The sequence below is a fragment of the Medicago truncatula genome, chromosome 2, assembly GCF_003473485.1.
Source record: "Medicago truncatula cultivar Jemalong A17 chromosome 2, MtrunA17r5.0-ANR, whole genome shotgun sequence".
In the NCBI taxonomy this organism is placed as follows: Eukaryota; Viridiplantae; Streptophyta; class Magnoliopsida; order Fabales; family Fabaceae; genus Medicago; species Medicago truncatula.
The window spans coordinates 31247836-31268359 of record NC_053043.1 but is presented as its reverse complement, the minus strand read 5'-3'; the positions used below and the strand labels follow the sequence as shown (position 1 = coordinate 31268359).

At 33.5% G+C, this 20524-nt stretch overlaps 1 protein-coding gene across 2 annotated transcripts; it reads left to right on the top strand.

The window, feature by feature from the left end:
* The first annotated feature begins 316 nt into the window (after window positions 1–316).
* Window positions 317–11938, top strand: LOC11446703 (ubiquinone biosynthesis monooxygenase COQ6, mitochondrial). 2 transcript variants are annotated; one of them, XM_003595713.3, is made up of 11 exons: window positions 317–591; window positions 1602–1735; window positions 1835–1943; window positions 2567–2666; window positions 5302–5445; window positions 6702–6760; window positions 8466–8533; window positions 8621–8672; window positions 9838–10011; window positions 10397–10996; window positions 11479–11938. In XM_003595713.3, the coding sequence occupies exons 2-11, from the start codon at window positions 1728–1730 to the stop codon at window positions 11692–11694; spliced, it is 1530 nt and encodes a 509-aa protein (XP_003595761.1). In that variant the 5' UTR covers window positions 317–591; window positions 1602–1727; the 3' UTR covers window positions 11695–11938. The 2 variants fall into 2 exon arrangements, with proteins under 2 accessions (XP_003595761.1, XP_024631421.1); XM_024775653.2 differs by lacking the exon at window positions 317–591 and adding an exon at window positions 654–1077.
* Window positions 11939–20524: the final 8586 nt, after the last annotated feature.

Genomic DNA, 20524 nt, shown 5'->3' with positions numbered 1-20524 from the left:
GAGAGATGGCCACCACCTTATATTGGTTGGTTAAGTTATGATAACCAAAACCAAATGAAATCTCAGAGTAAAAGTCAAAATCACGTGGATCGTAAACATCACGTTGATAGTATTTATTGGGAAAAAAACCGAGTTTTGGAGAGAGTGAGTGGGTAGCTGGGTTCCAGAAACGGAGATAGAAACCTGGACAGAGGTTGTCATAGTGAGGAGAGAGCAAGGAAATCAACAGTGGCGGAACTGGGGTGGCAAGGGGGAGCCACGCCACCCCATCTCTAAAAAAAATAAAAAATATTTATACACTGGAAATTACTATAATGCCCTTAACTAATATGAATATTACCAATTCAATTTCATTTCCTCTTCCCCTTTCTCTTTTCATCTGATGCGCGTTCCTCTTTTTTCTTCTCCCAGCCAAAGCAAAACCACCGAACAACATCCACCACCACACCACTGCTGGCGAGCCGCGACCACTCTTCTCCTTCTCCATCCATCACCGCCGCACCCCCCTCAATCTTCTGTATAGATTCTTTAGTTTAGAGAGCTATCTCCATCCATCTCTCTCCACAAACCCTAATTGTTGTTACTTGTAAGGTAATGTGAAATTGAATGTAATTTCCTTCAATTCTGATTCTGATTTGATGATTACATGTTCTTTAGTAATGTGAAATTGAATGTGAAATTGAATTTTTTTAGTTTTCGATTGCTACTGATTACTACAGAACTCAGAATGTTTTACTAAGACATGAATGTTCTGCTTATTATTATGGTTTAGAACATGAACTCTGATTGCTACTGAACTGTTACTTGTGTTTAAATAATTGTATTGAGTGTGAGAGACGAATTCCAATTGAAAGCCTCGGTTTTAAATAATTGTCTTAAACAATAGTAGAATATGAAAGCCTGATAACTAGTCAAATTGTTTTAGAGTTACTATATGTAATTAAGAAAAGTTAACTTACTTCCTTTGCCAATTTTAATCATGTATGGCAATGACTTTGAGAGGAGGACGTAATCAATAATCCTAAATAGTAGAGGTGGAAAAGATGGAAAATGTAAGCTTATTTGATTCAAAAAAATGTAAGCATATCTTCAACTTCTAGCATGCCTAGATGAGCTAATCTTCCTCTATTTTTGATAGTGTTTGGTTTTTCTGTATATGACTAGCATGTTCTAGCAACTTGTCATGAAAAGTAGCAACATTCATGGCATTTTCCATCAGAAAGATCTATCAAACCTGGCTCAACTTTTGAATTTAGCTATCATCGTCTTCTGTTTATGAAAATCAAGTGAAATTGGTTCATTTTGAAATCATTTATGTTATTTCAATGAAATTGAAACCGGCTATTGTTATGAAATTTGAATGTTATTAGAATTGATGCAACATTGAAACCATGTATTGTTAGTTGATTTTGAAACTGTTTTAACAGGAAAAGTTAAGATGAAAAGTCGGGATGCGTAAAGTATCACTTTGAATATGATGATCGGTTTTTAGTATTATTTTGTTGAAATTTTTTATGAACGACACCGAAATGGGTCGTATTGTATATTATATGATTTATATATTTTAGTTTATTTTTAAAGCTGCCACCCCAAAATTTTAGGTCTGGCTCCGCCATGCTCCGACAGTCACCTTGCCTCCTCACTCACTCCCATGGTTTGAAATCGAGCAGCGAAGACAACACATTCCAAACCCATAACTTATTTCTTTCCCTCACTCTCTTCATACAATGAATAGGTACAATCACTATTCTCCTTTTCCAATTTTTATTTTTGTTATTTTTCATTCTGTACTAAAAGCTGGTTTGGGCCTAATTGAATGTATTTGATATAACAGGGTTATAAAGAAGACTGTTTCAAATGTCTTTGCACTCAAAATTCCAAGGAAGTGTTTTTGTTCTCAGGCTGTTAAAGTTGATGCTTCCACTAATTTACTACCTTCCAATGTAAGAAAAGTCACTATAACTACATTTCATGTCAATAATTTCTGTTTAGAACTATCACGAGAATCTGAAAGTTAAAGATTCTGGAAAGTGCAATGTTTATCAATATAATTTTATCAGATACTCCTTCGGTACGTATCGGAGTGTATCGGCGTATCCGAACGGATTGGGTACGATTCGGTGGCTATTTAGTGTATCGGTGCTTCATAGCTGATTAACAAACTCTATTGGTCAACACAGACCAGAGTTATTATTATTAAGTTAAGCATCTGGTGTTCACCACCCTGAAAAGTTTTTAATGTAATTAATTAATTAATGTGTCTACTTTGTGTGAGGATATTACTAAATTGTCCTTTGTATGTAATCTATTCAATACTGGCGTTTTATATTCCAAGATAAACTAGTAGTATTAATTAGGGACGGACGGAGCGATATTACTAAATGCATCTAAGAAATTGAAAGAGAGCTTATATTTATGGAATAATTTCTTTTTTCACAATGGGTGCTTATTGAATTAGGGACGGAGGGAGTAGTTTTATGTCTGTGCATTTTCAATTGAAAGATAATGATTTACCACTGGAAAAGAAAATGAAATTTTTATAATTTATATTCTTGAAAATATGCAGGAGCATGAGAAGAAGCCAATTATTAGCCAAATTATTCCAGAATATGATGTTGCTATTGTTGGAGGAGGCATGGTTGGCATGGCTTTAGCTTGTTTCTTAGGTATCTTCTTGCAATATTTTTTAAACTGCAATATATTGTATCATGCCATCATCGGCATAACTCATGGGGATGGGTTGTTTTAGGTAGGTATGTTTTATCAGAGATTGTTAACTAATCATGTCCTGTCTGAGTTTATTCTTATTAATCTGCACATAGTTACCCCCTTTCTCAAGTCATTAAACCAATGAATGGTTTCACATTCCAAAACCATTTCCACTCCTTGAACAAAAATTATATGCCTATGAGCCTATCCTAAGATATTCAATAGATGATTACCCACATCATTTCTTTTCGTTAGTTTCAAACTGGTTTTGAGATAGGATTGTTGATAGCTCATCGAAAACACTAGCACACACTTCCTCAAAAGAAATGAAAAACTGAATTCGTATTGGATTGAAATGTGGACGGAGGGCATTCATAATCCTGTAGGGCATATGACAAGGTACTCTTTGTGGCACTTGTGGGTTCAAAAAGATGTCTTTAGGTGTCTTGCTCACTTAAATGTATCCAATTGAACCCCCACTTAAGATCAATCTTGGAAAAATGTTTTGACCCATGTAGCTCATCTAGTACCTCATTTATGGTGGGACTAGGAAATTTATGAAGAACAAGTGCTATCCTTTTTCTTCCCGAGTATCAGCGGGCTATAAAATGGACAAGTGCTATGCTTGATAATTCCTTCAGCCAACATTCCTGCTACTTGTTCGATCTCAATTTTATGATGATAGGCATAACATTAGGTGCAAACACATACCGGTTTGGCTCCCAGTCGAAGGGTGACTCCCTGATCTTCAGTTCAATGTGGTTGCAGCCCTTTGGTCTCCAAAACTTGTTGCAAATCCTCCAACGTCTCTCCCCTGGGTTCTAGTTCGTCTTGTTTTTCTGCCATCTTTCAAGTGGCTGCACTTTTGGCCTCATCCAGTTGGACAATTCCTTGCAAGGCTTGGGTGTGACTGCTATCTTGGATGTGGTACCCCTTGAGTGTGATCAACCTATCATTTTCCCCAAAGCTTATTTTCTTCTTCCTCCAATCCATGGTAGTAAGTGTTGTCAAATTAAGTGGCTATAGCAACACTAAAGCACAGCAGAATTTGAACAACCCGCTATCGTTCTGCGATAAGTGATTCAGTACAAAATGTTGTCAAATAGACGCTATAGCGGTGCAGCTTATTTACTTTGTGAGGTAGTACAGAACGTTTGGGTGCATTTGATGGGTTGGTTAGATTTCATGTTTATTATCCCTCCGAACCTGTTTATTCACTGGGAATGTTGGAGTGGGATGGCTTCAAATACGAGGATCCGGAAAGGCTTTAGGCTCATTTGGAACGCGGCGGTGTGGTGTATTTGGCAAGTAAGAAATAAAAAAATCTTTGAAAATGTGGTGTGTTGTGTTGAAACTTTAGTGGAGGCGATTAAAGTGTTATCTTGGCGGTGGAGCTTAACTCGGCTAAACATTCCGACGTGTATGTACTACAAATGGAGTTGGAACCTGAAGGACTGTTTTTTGAGGGGGACCGCATAGGTTTTGGTTGTTTGCCTTTTGGGTCGATTCAGTTTTAGGGGCCTTTGGTGCTGCCACGTGTTTGTTTAGTCTGTTAGGCAGTGCACAGTCCAGCAAACTTGCTGTTCTGTTGTGCTGTTTTTGCGGTTATGCCTTTTTGTTTGATGTGCAGCGCCCAGTTCAGCAGGTGTGCTGTTTCTGTTGTGCGGTTTTCTGTGATAATGGTAAGGTTCGGTTTTGTTGGTTTTGCAATCTTGCTCGGTCTTCCCTAGAATGCAGCCTCATAACTAGAATCTATTTGGGTAGGTAGTTTTTTCATGTATGTTAGTTCTCCTATTGTTGGCGTTTTTGGTGTATTCCTCTTTGGGGTCTTCTGCATTTATACCGTACCCGAGTATTTCGCATCGGTCCATTGCGTCTTGCACTCTATATTGATTGACAACACTGATGGTAATTTTTCTGTAGGTAACCATTCCACTCCCAATATCAGGTTTATGCCACCCAAATCCAGAATGTAAGCATTCACGACAATTGCATATTCCTGAGCTTTACCTCCAAGGTCTTACAAAGTCCCTGGGACGAACACCTATTTCCATTTCCCAAAAAACCCAAAATTTCTAGTAACTTATAAAAGTCATAGTTATTTTTCATGTGGCATTTATTGTTTTTCTATGTGGTAATTATTATTTGGTATTAATAGGGTCTATGTTCTACAGAATTTATTGGATTATAGGTTTTTCCTTGTGAGTTTAGGCAAAGGGAGGATATTTCTTGGTTGGGGTGAACTTTGTCTCTGTTATTTGAAGGAGGAGATTCTTCGTCAGGGGAAAACTCTGTGTCTGTTGATTTTGTAGTTAGGTCTGATTTATGAGTAAACCATATTACATCAGTAGTATATAACCAGTGTTCTGTATGTTTGATTCTTGAGTCTTAAATGTTTATGAGTAAAAGAAGGCAGTATTGAAAAGGAGGATGGTAGGAGCAAGGGAGGGACGTGGAAATGGTAGCAAATAAGACAAGCATACAATGAAAACAAATAGTTGTCCAATTGATGATGATAATGATGAAGAGTATTACTTGTGATACACAAAGCTATTAAAGCAACAAATCTGACCAATTGTTTTGATTTTTCAGCTTGTATGCCAATGACAAAGCAGTTGAGCGTGGCAATTATTGACAGCAATCCAGCTCTGAGTAGTGGCTTGTGTATCAAAAAGGAAGACCCCCCTGATCCTAGAGTCAGTACAGTAACTCCTGCTTCTATATCATTTCTCCAAGGTATCCTGTTTTTAAGATTTCTTTTTTACTATCATTGTGGTGTTAATTTCATTGTCTCTTTTTTTTACCCTTTTTCTTAGAATAGAATAAGCCAAACTTTTATTATAGAGAAACCGAGGAAACTGCAACTATGCAGAGGATAGAAGGATATGATCAAAATAAAAAAAACAAGATATAACATGAACTTATAAAAAAAACAGAAATGTTACTTGAACATCAATTTGGGTTTGGACACCTAAATTCAACAATTTTTTAAATGGTTAACACAGTTCACACGTGCGACTGATGAGGTGTTAGATTTGGTTAAATATGTCATCGCTCATTGGCCATCTACTGAACTTCATTAACCACGAATTTAAATGTTATTAACCTTGATTTTCAAGTGTTCAAAAATCAAATCTACATGTAGTAGAAACAACAGAAATCGTGGTTAATAATGTTCAATTTTGTAGTAAGTTCAGTTGGTGGTTATTGAGTTAGCCAATCTTGATATACTCATTAACCACTCATTGAATTGTGTTAACCATACGCTTAGCATTTAAAAAGTGATCAAACTTAGGTGTCCCAATTTGATGTTCAAATAACATTTCTTATAAAATAACTCAAGAATTTAATGTAGCCGTCAAATCCTTCTACATTGCATAAATCGCAACTTCCCTAAAACAACTATGTATATAACAACTAACAGAAGCAACAAATATTGTCCTTTCTAATATGATGTTAGTAGGATGATTGACACTGTCACAGATGAGTGAATTCCATTAGTCAAATGCACCAAAGATTTATATAAACTGTACATTTCCATAAAATTGTTTCCCTTGCTAAAATCTGTGCAGTGAAATATGGAAAACTGCTTAAAGCATAAGGGAACATGTTAATAGTAATTAAGGCACTTTTAGCAATTGATGATATTTCTATAGAGAATAGAACATATCATAACTATCACAACCAATATGTATGAAAAACTAAAGTGACATTTACAATCATAACTCATGCATCTAAATGATTGGACAATCGATCACTTCACTTCAAGTCTATGTTACTGTCAAGCTATCATGACCAACAGCGATCCTAAATAGTGGCCCAGACTTTTTTGCAAGGCCTGTTTCTTTGCATCAACTGGTAACCGGTTTACTTGGCGTAAAATGTAAATAACAAGTAGCAATTAGACCCTGTTTGATGAGTGCACATGCTTCGACATGATGCCGTTTTTTTTATCGAATTTCAAGTCCTCCTGACATTCATTCTTTTTCCAGAGGCTGGTGCTTGGAAATATGTTGAACAGAACAGACATGCTTATTTTAAAAAGATGCAGGTATTTTTTCTTTCTAATTCATTATAGCGATTTAAATTTTTATCTAGATCTATTTTCAAATATGAATATTAGTTCTCAAGGTGCAAAGTTGTTGGGGAATTATTTAGGGAACTTGACTTGAATGTTGTGACACATAGACACTATTTTTTCAGTTTATAATTTTATCTATATTTCCAATCATACAAGTACGGGTCACTTGTACGATCTTTTGCAACAGGATTATCTGAGCATTGTTGGGGGCTTTTGATTGGGAGACTCGGTTCTCAGCCTATATTTCGAAATATGAAGTCTTGTAATTCATTTACCCTTGTTAATCTGTGGATGGGATCTCCGTGACAAGTCTGATAAACAACTCTGTCCAGAATAAAGGAAGTGATAGGGTTCGTTTTAAAATTTAATCATTTTCTTCCCTTGATCCCAAACTGAACCTTAGAATATAGATGCTAAGGCAGAGTGCAAGGGGGTTTCTTTGCTCTTGATGTTTTAGTTGAGACCCTTCAGTCAGGTCCTTGCTGTTTGCTCCTTTTCGTTCTTTCCGACGCCTAGTTACCTTTGGTGCCTCACTACTAATTTTTTTTAAAAAGCACAAACCCTACCGTGCATTGTTAGAGTATATTTGGTTTTCGGTTGTGGGGGAATGGCCAGGCCAGGCTATACCATAAACTGGTGTTGCCCATTTATCGAACCTAAAGTCCAAGTATGACTTGTTTAGCTAATTTAGAAATTTTTTTTTTTTATAGCTTTGGCGTAATATTTGTTTAAGCTCTAGCCTGACCTCCAAGCCTATTATTATTTAAAGGCCTCAACCTTTAAATTGGCTAACAAGCCTAAGCCTTTAAAGAGGGCTAACATGTATAAATTTTCAAGACATCATGATAAAAATCAAATATATCAACAACAAAAAGAATATTTTTATTTCGATTTAGTTAAATAGGAAGGGCTGTCTAAAAAGGCTTGTAGGAAGGCCTAAAGCTTGACTTTTTAGTCAGGTAGAGCTTTGAAAATGTACAGGCTTAACTTGTTTTGTAAATAAATCTTAGTCAGGCTAGGCCTAGTACGCACTAGGCCATAGCCTTCTGGAAAACTGTGTGACCTATTCTCACCCTTAGTTATTAGCATTATTGTTTGTGGGATCAGCTTTCACAAGTAGTATTAGTATCTAACCTAGTTATTAGTAGTGTAATTGCCAGTACTAGGATATCATATCATTTTTTGAACAAAAAAGAAGATATCCTATCATGAAACATTCCACATATAAATTATCTTTTCAGCCTACTATTACCCATATTTCCTTTTCCCTTATATAAAGTGTAAACCCTAATGTTTCAACAAAATATCTTCAATTATAAGATTCCTAGTTTAATTTGAAAAAAGAACAATCTTTCACAAGACGAAATAATTAGATGTTTGGAAATGTGATCAAGCTCTCAAATTTGATAGGACCCAATGGTGTCAATTTGTCAATTGATCCGTATAGCCAAATCCATGGTGGAATACGCGTTTGGTTGTTCTTGTTGTTGATTGTAATATTTTTTTACTTTACTAAGTTAAGAGCCTTACTTCACTTCATTTAAACAAGTGCTTTTCATGCACTTCTTGCTTCAACTTAGTAGATTTTCCTTGTGGCCTAAGGATGCCGTTTTCCTCTGACATTATTGTTTATTCCGTTATTCGAAAAATCATTTTCTTTTGTATCTTTTTGCAGGTCTGGGATTATACTGGTTTTGGGTATGCTAGATACGATGCAGGAGATGTAAATAAAGACTTTCTAGGGTAAGTGTACACTGTACATGTTGTAGTTAAGCAAATATCTTTGAAAACAGCTATCGCATTACTAATTGCAAAAATTCTATAAACCAGGTGTGTAGCAGAGAATAAAGTTCTTCATAGTTCCTTATTGTCATGCATAAAGGTATAATTCACATGTCAGTCTGTGATATATAGTTCATGGTTGATTATGATTAATACTGTATGAGAAGAAATATGAATTATTTTTATTGACTTTGAACTGTTATACATAACATTTTGTAATGTTTTAAAGGGGGTAAATGAGGAGCTTCATAGGACCCTCCAGTCTGACTCTTATTATCTAGGACCATCTTCAGCCAAAGTAGTTCTCATAGTCCTTGGGAATAGCCCCAAGTACTGATTATATTGATGATTTATGTCTGGCCTAGTGTGATCGAGGCATACATGCTTACCCACCAACATTTGGTCCATTCTCTTGTAAATGACCAGTTATTCTTTAGCATCTCCCAACCTATCATTAGGGCCCATCAGGGTAGTGACTGGTTTAGGTCCAATCTTTTGTATTCTACTGACAAATTGGTCGCTTATTTTTACTGAGATATGAAAATCCCTTGTGTGGTATATGTAACTTCAATATGAAGAAAATTCTTGATTTTTCCATCCCCTTTATCTCAAACTTTTTGACTAGTCTATGCTGCAATTCACGCATCTCATCATGCAGTTAGTCACCCCCCTATAGCTGAATGTTTAATAAAGATATCGTGGTTACCTTGGATTTTCTTATACCCAAACTCCTTCATGAATTTTGCTAATCTTTCAACCCAAGATCTAGGAAACACGGTGTTTAAACTCTCAATGAACCTTTTGTGGGTGGATTGCTAAGTGTTTAAGAGAGACAGTGAGGTACAGGATCAAAGTGGTATTAAAGTGCATACTGTTATTATATATTCACAAGGTTGAGAATCAACCTCTAAGCAATTCAGTACCAATTTTAGTCTCATTCATGCAATAAAATTAGACTTCAATAAATAGGAAGTCTCATATTTTCATATTCCACTAATTTTGTTACTATGTGTGCGAAGATACTCTTGAATTGCTTGGTAATAGTAGCGTAAATGTCATTGAGATGCAATACTGTCTTGTCCCTGGCTCTTCTAGAAATATGTAATTGTACTATTTAACTTTTATGTTTTTAATTTCAGCTTTCTTTTGACTGCTTCGGTGGTTTCACAATCAAATACTTCGCTTATTATGTTTTCAACGAGCAGAACTTTTTATTCCAAGGCACGACTCTTACATTACATTGATAACTACAAACTTGTTGACAGGATTCTGATTTCAAGACAACATTCTATCCGTCGAGGTTAACTTCAATGACTTTAAATACAAACTCTATGTCCGTAGTGGAGGAGAATACGCCATCCAAAGAACCTTCACCTGCTCAAGGGCATGCTTCAAAGCTGGAACTTAGTGATGGCAGTAGCATATATGCCAAGTTGGTGGTAAGTGAAAATCTGTTTAAATTTATTTACTCATATACCAAGATAACCAATACATTTTATTATATCAACGAAATTCTTTATCTTTTTCCTATAATACCCCTAACTAATATTATCGCATTCCATGTATTTCTCTCTGTACTAAATAGTTAATGATATGATTGTCAAGCAATAGTTCATGTTGTATTGAACTTTGTAAACGAAAAATAAAAAGGAACAATCTTTTTGCTATAAAAGTGACACAATTAAAAGGAACGGAGAGAGTATGTTGCAATGCTACAAGTAGGGACAAAATCATATGTAGAGGCCCAATAGCAATTGTGTGATTGTTATAATTTATTTAATATACTACAATTGGAGTCTAATTACATGGATGTTTGTTCTAAAGGTTGGTGCTGATGGAGGAAAATCACGCGTTAGAGAATTAGCAGGATTCAAAACAACTGGATGGAATTACTCTCAGAATGCTATCATCTGCACTGTAGAGCATACTTCTGCTAACCATTGTGCATGGCAACGGTTTCTACCTAACGGTCCAATTGCACTTCTACCCATGGGTGAAAATTTTAGCAATATTGTTTGGACCATGAGTCCAACAGAGTCAAACGACCGCAAATCAATCACTGAAGAAATGTTTTTGAAAGACGTGAATTCTGCTTTAGATTATGGATATGGACCTCATCCTACGTCAAGCTCATTAGGAGCTCGTGACATATTTTCTTGGCTTAAAATGGACGGAACTTTATCAGCTAATGAACCCTTTGAAATTCCTCCAAAAGCAATAAGATTGGCATCTGAAAGGATGGTGTTTCCTCTGTCCTTACGGCATGCCAATTCCTATGCAACGAAGCGCGTTGTTCTAATAGGAGATGCAGCCCACACTATCCATCCTCTTGCTGGTCAAGGAGTTAATTTGGGTTTTGGAGATGCATATTCTCTTTCAAGAGTTATTGCTGAGGGAATTGCTTTGGGATCCGATATTGGAGAGGTATGTTATGACTCTGATAATTATATAATGATATTTATAAGATTAAAGACTAGTGAATTGCTTTTGGAACTCATATTGGAGGTGTATGTTATGTCTCCAATACTTTTATCACGGTGTCGTGGACTTCTCTTGAGGTATGTTTGGGAGTTGAATTTTGGAGGGGGAGGTCATAGAAGACCTAGTCTATATCTTGATCATATAATATTTCAATCACTCTTTCAATCGATTTTATAAACATTTTGTAATTTCTTTAATTTTTAAATGACAAATAAGCCTTCCCCCTCCTTTTCCCTCCAAGACCCAACTCCTAAACACAGCCAAGGCGCCAACCAGCTCAGCTAGTGAAGGGAGGGTAGCCCCCGAATGCAGGGAACTAAACAACCCATTGGAGGGTTTTGGACGGTTTTCAAAAAGTCCTCAAACATTTTCCCTCTTTACTGGAAATGATATGGTTATTTCATTTTCTTAATGTTGACATGCAGGTAAATTTGTTAAAGAAGTACGAGCAGGAGAGGAAACCAGCAAATGTTACGATGATGGCAATCCTTGATGGTTTCCAAAAAGCTTACTCTATTGATTTTGGACCTTTTAATTTTCTGCGAGGCGCAGCCTTCAGAGGAGCAAACTTTGTATCACCACTTAAGAGAAGCATCATTTCTTATGCTTCAGGGGAGAGAAAATTGCCCATTTTCTTCTGAACAGAGAATTGTAGTTTATATAAATAAAGTCATTGCTTGACTGCATTTTCCACATGGCCGATTCTTTTACTTTCCACATGATCAAAATAAGTTTCGGCCAAAGGTTCAGCAACACCATAGTTTATCTTTTTCGTTCCTAGGGTTTGAGGGTGATGGATGAATTAAAATGATTTAGTTTTCATATTTATTCTGTCTCTTTGTGAAGTTTTTATGCATCAATGGATGGAAGTTGGTTAGTTTTGCATCTTCTAAGCCTTCTATGATGTGGTCAATTTAGAGCTTATTGATGGTAGGAATGTTTGCTGTTAATTTGTTAGAGTATATGACAGCAGTATATTAGAATATGAGTGTTAGCAACATACTCCAACACATTTTTTTAACACTCGGGTGGTTAAAAATTAGAATGCTGCTCTTCACCTATGCGCGAGTTAACTCACGCACGTTGGCTGGTGGTCAGAACTCTTGAACAAACGTTTTTTGGACGGTGGTCAGGTTTTCAACCTTCATTCCACACGTTTTTTACAACCTTTACACGTATTTTTGACCACATTTATGGTGGTTATAACCTACACTACCATTCCCACCTATAAATACCCCTCCATACTTCCCTATTTCCTCACACCATCTCACTTTCTCTCCCTCCTCACTCTCTCCCTCTTTTTCTCTTCTTTTTTCTTTTTTCAATATTCTCTTTGGGGGCAAAAGTGATCAAACTTCTTCGGGGTAAAATAGTGAGTAGCCGACTTGGGGAAGTGATCAACCCTTGGGATAAATTTAAATCTGTTTTTTTTTACTCCATAAACTTTTTACTGTGGGTAAAATAAGATTCTTGTTGGGGTATAAAAAAAAACAGATTTAAATTTAGCCCAAGGGTTGGTGATGTATTTTTTCCAAGAAGGCTGCTCACTATTAATAAAATGAGATATTGTTATATGCATCAATTTTGTTCATTCCTTTTTATATTTGCTTTTATTTTCTAATTTTGTATTTAATGAATAAATATTAATTTAGTTCATTGACTTTTATTTATATTTGTATTTATTTAATGAATAATATCGAATCAATATTAATTTAATAAATATTAATGTATGAATAATTAGAATAAAGTAAATAAAATAAATTAGAATAAAGTAAATAAAATAATTTAGAATAAAGTTAATAAAATAATTTGAATTAAAAATTGCGATAGCGTGAATTCGAATAAAAATTGCGATAGCGTGAATTCAAATAAAAATTTGAATAAAAAGTCAATAAATAACTTATATAGTTGATTCTCAGTAATACATGTTCTTATCATTACATTACATTCCGGAATGTACCTTCCAACTGCAACAATTATCTTACCAGTGAATGGGGCAAATTCAAACTTGCTAAGCAGCAGGACGCCAACATACGTTCAGCATCTTGAATAATGGTATTCAAGTGTCAAAAGATATGTTTTAAAATAGTACTCTACTTTTAAATTTTCTTAAAAAATATGTTTAACTTATTTTACTAAAATTTTATGCATCATAGAATATCAAATAATAAAATCCATCATAAAATACTTGCAACAAACTAAAGTTGCATGCCATAAAATTGCATTAGTATAAAAAAATAACCAAAAAGTGCAACATATTAGGGGGTTGTATTCAATTGAGATTTTGAAGGATTTTAAATGACTTTTTGGTTATAAAAAAATCTTGAGTTATTCAATCATGATTTTAAAAGATTAGAAATAATTTCAGTGGTATTCAATTAAGATTTTCAGGCATTTTTAAAGAGTCCAACAAAATTTGGTGGTATTAAATCAAGATTTTTCTCAACTTAAAAATTATCCTTTGTTATTCAAAAATATATAGATTTTAATGAATTCCTTAATATAATAGATTTTGTGAGACTTTTTAGTTGAAAATTTTAAAACTAACAATCTCATATAAGGACTTGAGATTTCTTAAGACTCTTTTTATTTCCATTATTTATATGTTCTTTCTTTTTTCTTTTCTCCCACTTCACAACATACGTTGTTACTGTTGAGTGTTGATATCCTCATTTCACTTTTTTGTTTTTCTTTGAGAGTCTTTATATTTTGGGTTTTTTTTTTTTTTTCAGATTCTAATTTTGTGGTTTTTGTCATAGTTTATTTTATTTTTGTCGTCATTCACATTATTATTTTTTTACTCATGATCACGTTACTGCATGTTTATTTTTATTTTTTTTAGTTCTTCCTAAGACTTTTTGTATTAATTTTACTTTTATCATGTAATTTTTTTTATTTTTTATGCAAATATTAGATTTTTCAGTTCTTCCTAAGACTTTTTGAATTTTTTTTAGTTCAATAGAGGCATCCACTCTTGTAATTTTGAATTTTTTCTAAAATTTAATAGAGTCATTTCAAATCTTAGGAATTCACATAAAGTACTTTCAAATCTTTAAAAGTTTTTGAGTTAAAATCCCTCAAAATCTAAAAAAATCTTGAAAGTTAAGGCATTCCTACACAATCTTTTAAAATCTTCATGACTTTTTTTACCAAAATAGTCTTTTAAAATCTCAATCCAATACACCCTCCTTAATTTGTAACTCTAGTAAGTTTTGATTTTCAATATATAGGGTACAATGTGTATGTTTTGGAAATATAATTTTCTTATACCCTGTGAAAATAAAGATAAAAAATATTAACACTATTGGGTAAGTGAGTTTTTTGGGTTTGGGTATGGTTTTTACCCAAAATCCATTTATTTTTGTGGGTTTCCCATTTTTAGAAACCATACCCACCCAATTTTCCAACCCAACCCTTTTTTTTTTGGGTTTTTTGGGTGGGTTTGATCGGGTTTTTTGGGTTGACCCAACCAATGAACACACCTAACAATTTTTTTTATAGAGACCTAGTCATACAACCGAGTTATCCGATTTAATACAGTTCAGTTATGCGGTTCAACCAATGATCCAGTGGTTCAACCAATAACTCAGTGGCCCAGTGATATTGCCGAGTCGATGATCGATTCGAGTTTTAAAACTATGCTCTTAACTCAGCCAATTGAGCTACCGATCTTCCCGGACGAAGTATGTTGGAAAGTGTATTTTAAACAACTATTCTTAAAAATAATTTGATGCAGTGCAATACTAAATTTTTCTACAAAATGGAAATTTTAGTAATTTAGAACACTTTAAAAAATATAACATAAGCAATAGAATACCTTACAAGTTACAAGTAATATATATACATACATATATATATATATATATATATATATATATATAAAATAAAGTTTAATAATTATGAACTTAGATGGATATATATAATGGTTCCCGGAGTGCCAATCTAGTTGGGATGTCGGTATTTTTACTTGATGCTTGTCCATTCTCCCAGTTTATCCAAAAAAAAACTTAGATAATATTAAAAAAATGGTTACATTTTTTTTACTCACATAGAAAAAATTACTTAGTTGCTTAATCAAAATGATTTTTTAGTGAGAAAATTTATAAAAAGTAAAATAAAAAAGGAGAAATTACATTTAAAGTAGGATACTAAATTTTGTTACTTCAATATATTCGAGATTTAATATTATTTTAAGAAAAGGAAAAATTCTTTTGTTTTCCGATCGATCTTCGGATCACTAAGACTCCATTTTCTTAATAACCGAAGAGATAACACAAAAAAAAAAATATTATGACTCTTTACACTTACATAGATTCAAATTTTAAAGAATATATCTTCATCCATGTGTTTTAAATTTCAACAAAACCCTCCTTCATAGATTTGGATTAGTTTTTTTTTAAAACAATATATCCATCTTTATAAAAAAAAAAAAATGAGGCAACCTCATGAAACAAATAAATGAAGGAGAAATTGTATTTTAATTAGGATAATCACTGGGTTATTGATTAAATTCCAAATTTAATATTATTTTAAGGAGATATATTAAACTATTTAATTATTTTAGACCATAACTATTTATAATCATTGTTTAATATATTTTTGTCAAAAAAACATATATAGAAAAAGTTATCAATTAGAAATATTATAAAAGTGATAGTGAATGTATTTCATGTTGTGCTGCATTGTACAATGTATTGTTTGATGATAAGATTTGTCAGGTTTGGTATAAATGAAAATGTATTGTTGTATGGTAATCAAATCCATTGCTCCAAAGCTAAATTGGATTTCTAGAAGCGTTAATATGGATTGTACGATACTAATTATACAACCACTATGCAAGATTTTAAATTTACTTTTAAAATATGATTATGTGATTCTAAAATCCTAACTGTTTGATCTTAATCAAACAATTTTGTTTATTAAAGATCTAATGGTTTGGTTTTGATATGCTATACCCTTTGAAATATATGCAAGTCAAGCAATCGAGATGGTTTTATTTTGATCAAATGGCTCTTAAAGTGAAAATCTTAGTTGTTTTTTCAAATGATATTCTAAACGTCAAATCTAGGTCGTCCCATTTTAATCGAACAATCATAATTTGTTTGAGTATCTTGATTTTTGTGTTTGCACATTTCTTGCATACAGAGGATCTTAGTCCAATAATCCTTTTGGCTCACCAATTTTTTATCACTATATAAACTCTTGCTTTGTCAGTTCCTTATCACCATTTTAACTTAAAATTTGCATCATTCTCTCTGTCTCTCTATCTCTCTCTCATCAAGTTTTGTTCAAAATTGACATTCAGCAATGACAATTGGAATGGTAATGTATACTCATTTCAATTACAATGTCAAGTAAAATACTTTGTATTCTTTTCATATTACAATTTTTGTCCTTTTTTTTTTTTCTTAGGATATGATGTTGGTACCCTGGTTAGCAAAATTGCTGGCAATCACTACTTTTTTTACAACATGTGAAGTCCACCCAAGAGAGTCGAAAAATGAGTGCAACAAGTTCTGCCTCGATTGCAATGACAATCCATTATGTGGATCTTGCATAAAATATTGTCACAAAGATCACCGAGTAATCCAAGTAGGTGCTGTTTAATTTTATAGTTAGATCTATATAGTATCTTAATAATTTATGTATTTCTCTTCATTTTATTTCTGCTATAGATGAACAATTTTAATCTTTTTTTTTTATTATTATTTTTTTACTTTGGTATGTAAATTTGACCTTGATACTTGCAATTATAAATTAGATAAGGAGATCGTCTTACAATGAAGCAGTTAAGACCACTGAAATTTACAAGCATGTTGACATCCTCGGAATTCAAACCTATGTGATTAATAGCTCTACTGTTGTATTCTTAAACAAGAGAGCTCGTGCCCAACCTAAGAGGTACAAGATTGGTAAAATTGGTCACACTAACGACTCTCTTTGTAAGACATGCGATAGAAATCTCGTGGATTATACCTACTTTTGCTCTTTGGCATGCAAGGTAAATTCTTGGCCTCAATCTCACTTATTTTTTTCATTTATCCTATCTCTTTGATGTTGGATTTTGACTTTGATCAATAAAATTTATTCATCAAAAATATATTTTAAAATAGTGTTTGGATGTCTAATTGCGAATAATTTTTTTGTTGGTATTTATATTCGAGAGAGCGTTGCTTAGATTATAATATATTTTCACTGGTTATATTGATTCTGTAATTGAGTTTTTGAGTTATAGAATACTCACTATATTTTTATTTATTTATTTGATTTTAAAAAAATAAAATAGAAAACTGAATTAAAATGAGATAAAATTGAACGTAAAATGAAATAAAATTATTATATTTTTTAAATATCTTTTAATTTAAATATAATAGAATATGTTCCAGTCCTAATCATAAACCAGACAGAAAATTAGAATGGGTTCCATTTGATAGTTTCTTTTTATTATATTATGTTTTAAATGGTTCAAACCATAAAAACTAGTACATTTTATTCCATTCATTTCTATTGATCAAAACATTGGAGGAAAATAATGGACATTAAATATAACTTATGCTTTTCTTTCTTTCATTACCATTGTTGCACTTTCGTTATTTTTATTTTCTTTTTTGAAGAAAAATTAATTAATTTTGCATTGTGCGTATATGATACAAGTTTGAATATATAAAAAAGGAGGGAGGATTTTTCGTAAGCACAAAAGAGATGGAAGCAATGGAAATATTACTGCATGAATCAATCAAGGTATCAGCACCAAAAGAAAAAGCTAAAAATCGGAAACGAAAACAAGAAGAAGCAGGAATTGATGAAGAAAATGAAGAGGGGGAAGAGGAAGAAGAAAAAGAAGAAGGCGACGACAACAATGAAAGTATGCTTCGTGTTAATCGCTCGTCATCTTCATTACGCAAGTCCAATTCAAGAAGAAAAGGAATACCTTATAGGGCACCTTTTTTTTAAGTTTACAATATTATGATTTTGAGAGCCTATTTTTCAATTTGAATTTTTTGTGATCATTGTAGAACAGTTTGCAAACCCGTCCCTGTTAGAACAATTGATGATGATGATTAAGAATGATCACAATTTTATTGAATTGTTATTACTTGCATCATTCATTTATAAAAGTTACGTTGGAAGATATCAGTAACTTAGAGGGTTTTTTTGGTTGAAAGATTTAACTTATATCTCCTTTGGTTTGGAATAACACTGTCGCAGGTAACTAACAATTTCTATACCGTTGCTTGTACAGGTGAAGGAAAAAAACCCTAAACCATATAACACGACAATAAATATAACTACAAAATTACACATTTAAGGACTTCAATAGTACCATAATTTTGTGCGGGCAAATTTCAAAAATCCTAAAAATAAGTGATAATTTGTTTAATTTCATTGTTTTTTCATCATTATTAATTTCCTCCAAAATCTCTAAAAAAAGGGGGCTTAAAATAAGATTTGTTTTATCGAAAAGGATCTAGAGCATATATACACCAGAACTTTCTTGAGAACATTCTGGTCGTACTACAAATAAAATAAGATGACATCATCAAGGCCAGCTAAAACGATATCATCAAAGTCAGCCAAGATGATATCACATGACAACTTGCTTTCATTAAGTTTGGAGATGACAACTTACTACATGAAATTGAAGCTTGGAGATTAAGTTTGAGCTAATGAAAGCAAGTTATCATGTGATGTCATCTTAGCTGGCCTTGATGTCACCTTATTATTGTAGTACGACCAAAATATTTCGAAGAACGTTCTGGTGTATGCTCTAGATCCTTTTCGATAAAACAAAATCTCATTTTAAGCCCCTTTTTTAGACATTTTGGAGGAAATTAATAATGATGGAAAAACAATGAAATTAAACAAATTATCACTTATTTTTAGGATTTTTGAAATTTACCCGGACAAAATTAGGGTACGCCAACCGGTATGGCTCAAGCTATTTGTACTTGGTCCATTGAAGTCATACATGAATATACTTTTGCTGCTATTGTGATTAGAAGGCCATTTTGCTACTATTTATGTTGTCATCACAATTTGGAACAAAAATTAAAATCAACACAATTTAGAAGGCCATAGTGCTCCCCCCCGAATACGTAGACACTTCAAATTGGAGCCTACATGAGTGTCAATTGTTTTACCATCAAGCATCATGGGCTTTTCCAAGATATCTAGAACATATTTTCTGTGAGATATAACAATGTGAAGTCTGCTCATTACCAAAATGGTTTCGCTGATTCCCAAAGTAAAAGACCTTTTTACCCTTACACAACTTAACATGCGCTTGTGCAAATTGGAACGTGACTTAAGACATGTAGCGTGACTTAAGTCACGCTAGTGCAATATGAAACACAACTTAAGTTACGTTACTTGACTTAAGTCACGCTAGTGCAAAATTAAACGCAACTTAAGTCACGTTGCTTGACTTGAGTCACGCTAGTTTTAACACGAGCGTGAGTTAACTCACGCTGGTGCTTCTGCTATGCACGCTGCAGACCAGACTGGCAGTAGCTGCTGCCTTTGTTCCTTCATTCCCTGTTTAGTGAACATGCAATTATTCAATAATAATTTTGGTTTAAGAGAATTAAGAGAATAATCACTTACTTGATATTGTGGACGAATTTGGTTTTGAATGGCGCAAGAATGATGAATTTTGGATTTGGGGGTGAAATTTTCGTTTTTAGAAAAGTTGGGAAATGAGGGAACTGTACTGATGTGCTGCTGAAAACTGACTTAAGTAACGTCGCGTGACTTAACTCACGCTGCATGACTTAAGCCACGTTCTCCTTATAATTAACTAGCGCATGTTAACTCATGCTACGCAAGTTAACATGTTTAGGAGCATTTTTGACTTTTACTTTGAAAATGAGCGATACTGTTTGGATAATGAGCAGAATTCTAACAATTTTTTTCCTAAAAAAAAGTTTGTCGCAACATTGCTATGCACTTACTAACTTTTTTTTTTTACATGAAATTGTGTTCCTGGGACCACTTTCCATGTCATTTTCTGGGACCATAGAACCTCATTGGGTTCCCATCCACGGTATGAAAGTTAGAATTGATAGGAAAATTAAAACGTGACCCCACCACCTCTTTCTTAATAGAAGGTTACACCTTGATTCCCTCTCTTCTTATAACAATCATCCATGGCCCATGCGTTGATTCCTTAAAGCTGACGTCAGCCCTATCCTTCACTTGTAAACTTGCATGCATGCACCTTCTCCACCATGCCTTGCACAACAATCTCCCTACACTGGTCGGTCTTCCTTGATATCACGAAATAGTAGATAGCTAAACAAACCTTATGGTTCATTTCATCTATGGACATAATAAAATTCTTCTGTCATTAAAAATAACATGCATTGACATTGAGTACACATAATGTTAACCATAAGAGCATATGGATAGAAGTGGTCTCATGAGTTCGTATTAGCTGTACGACCTAGCTAGCGATCCAGGGAGCTGTATCTT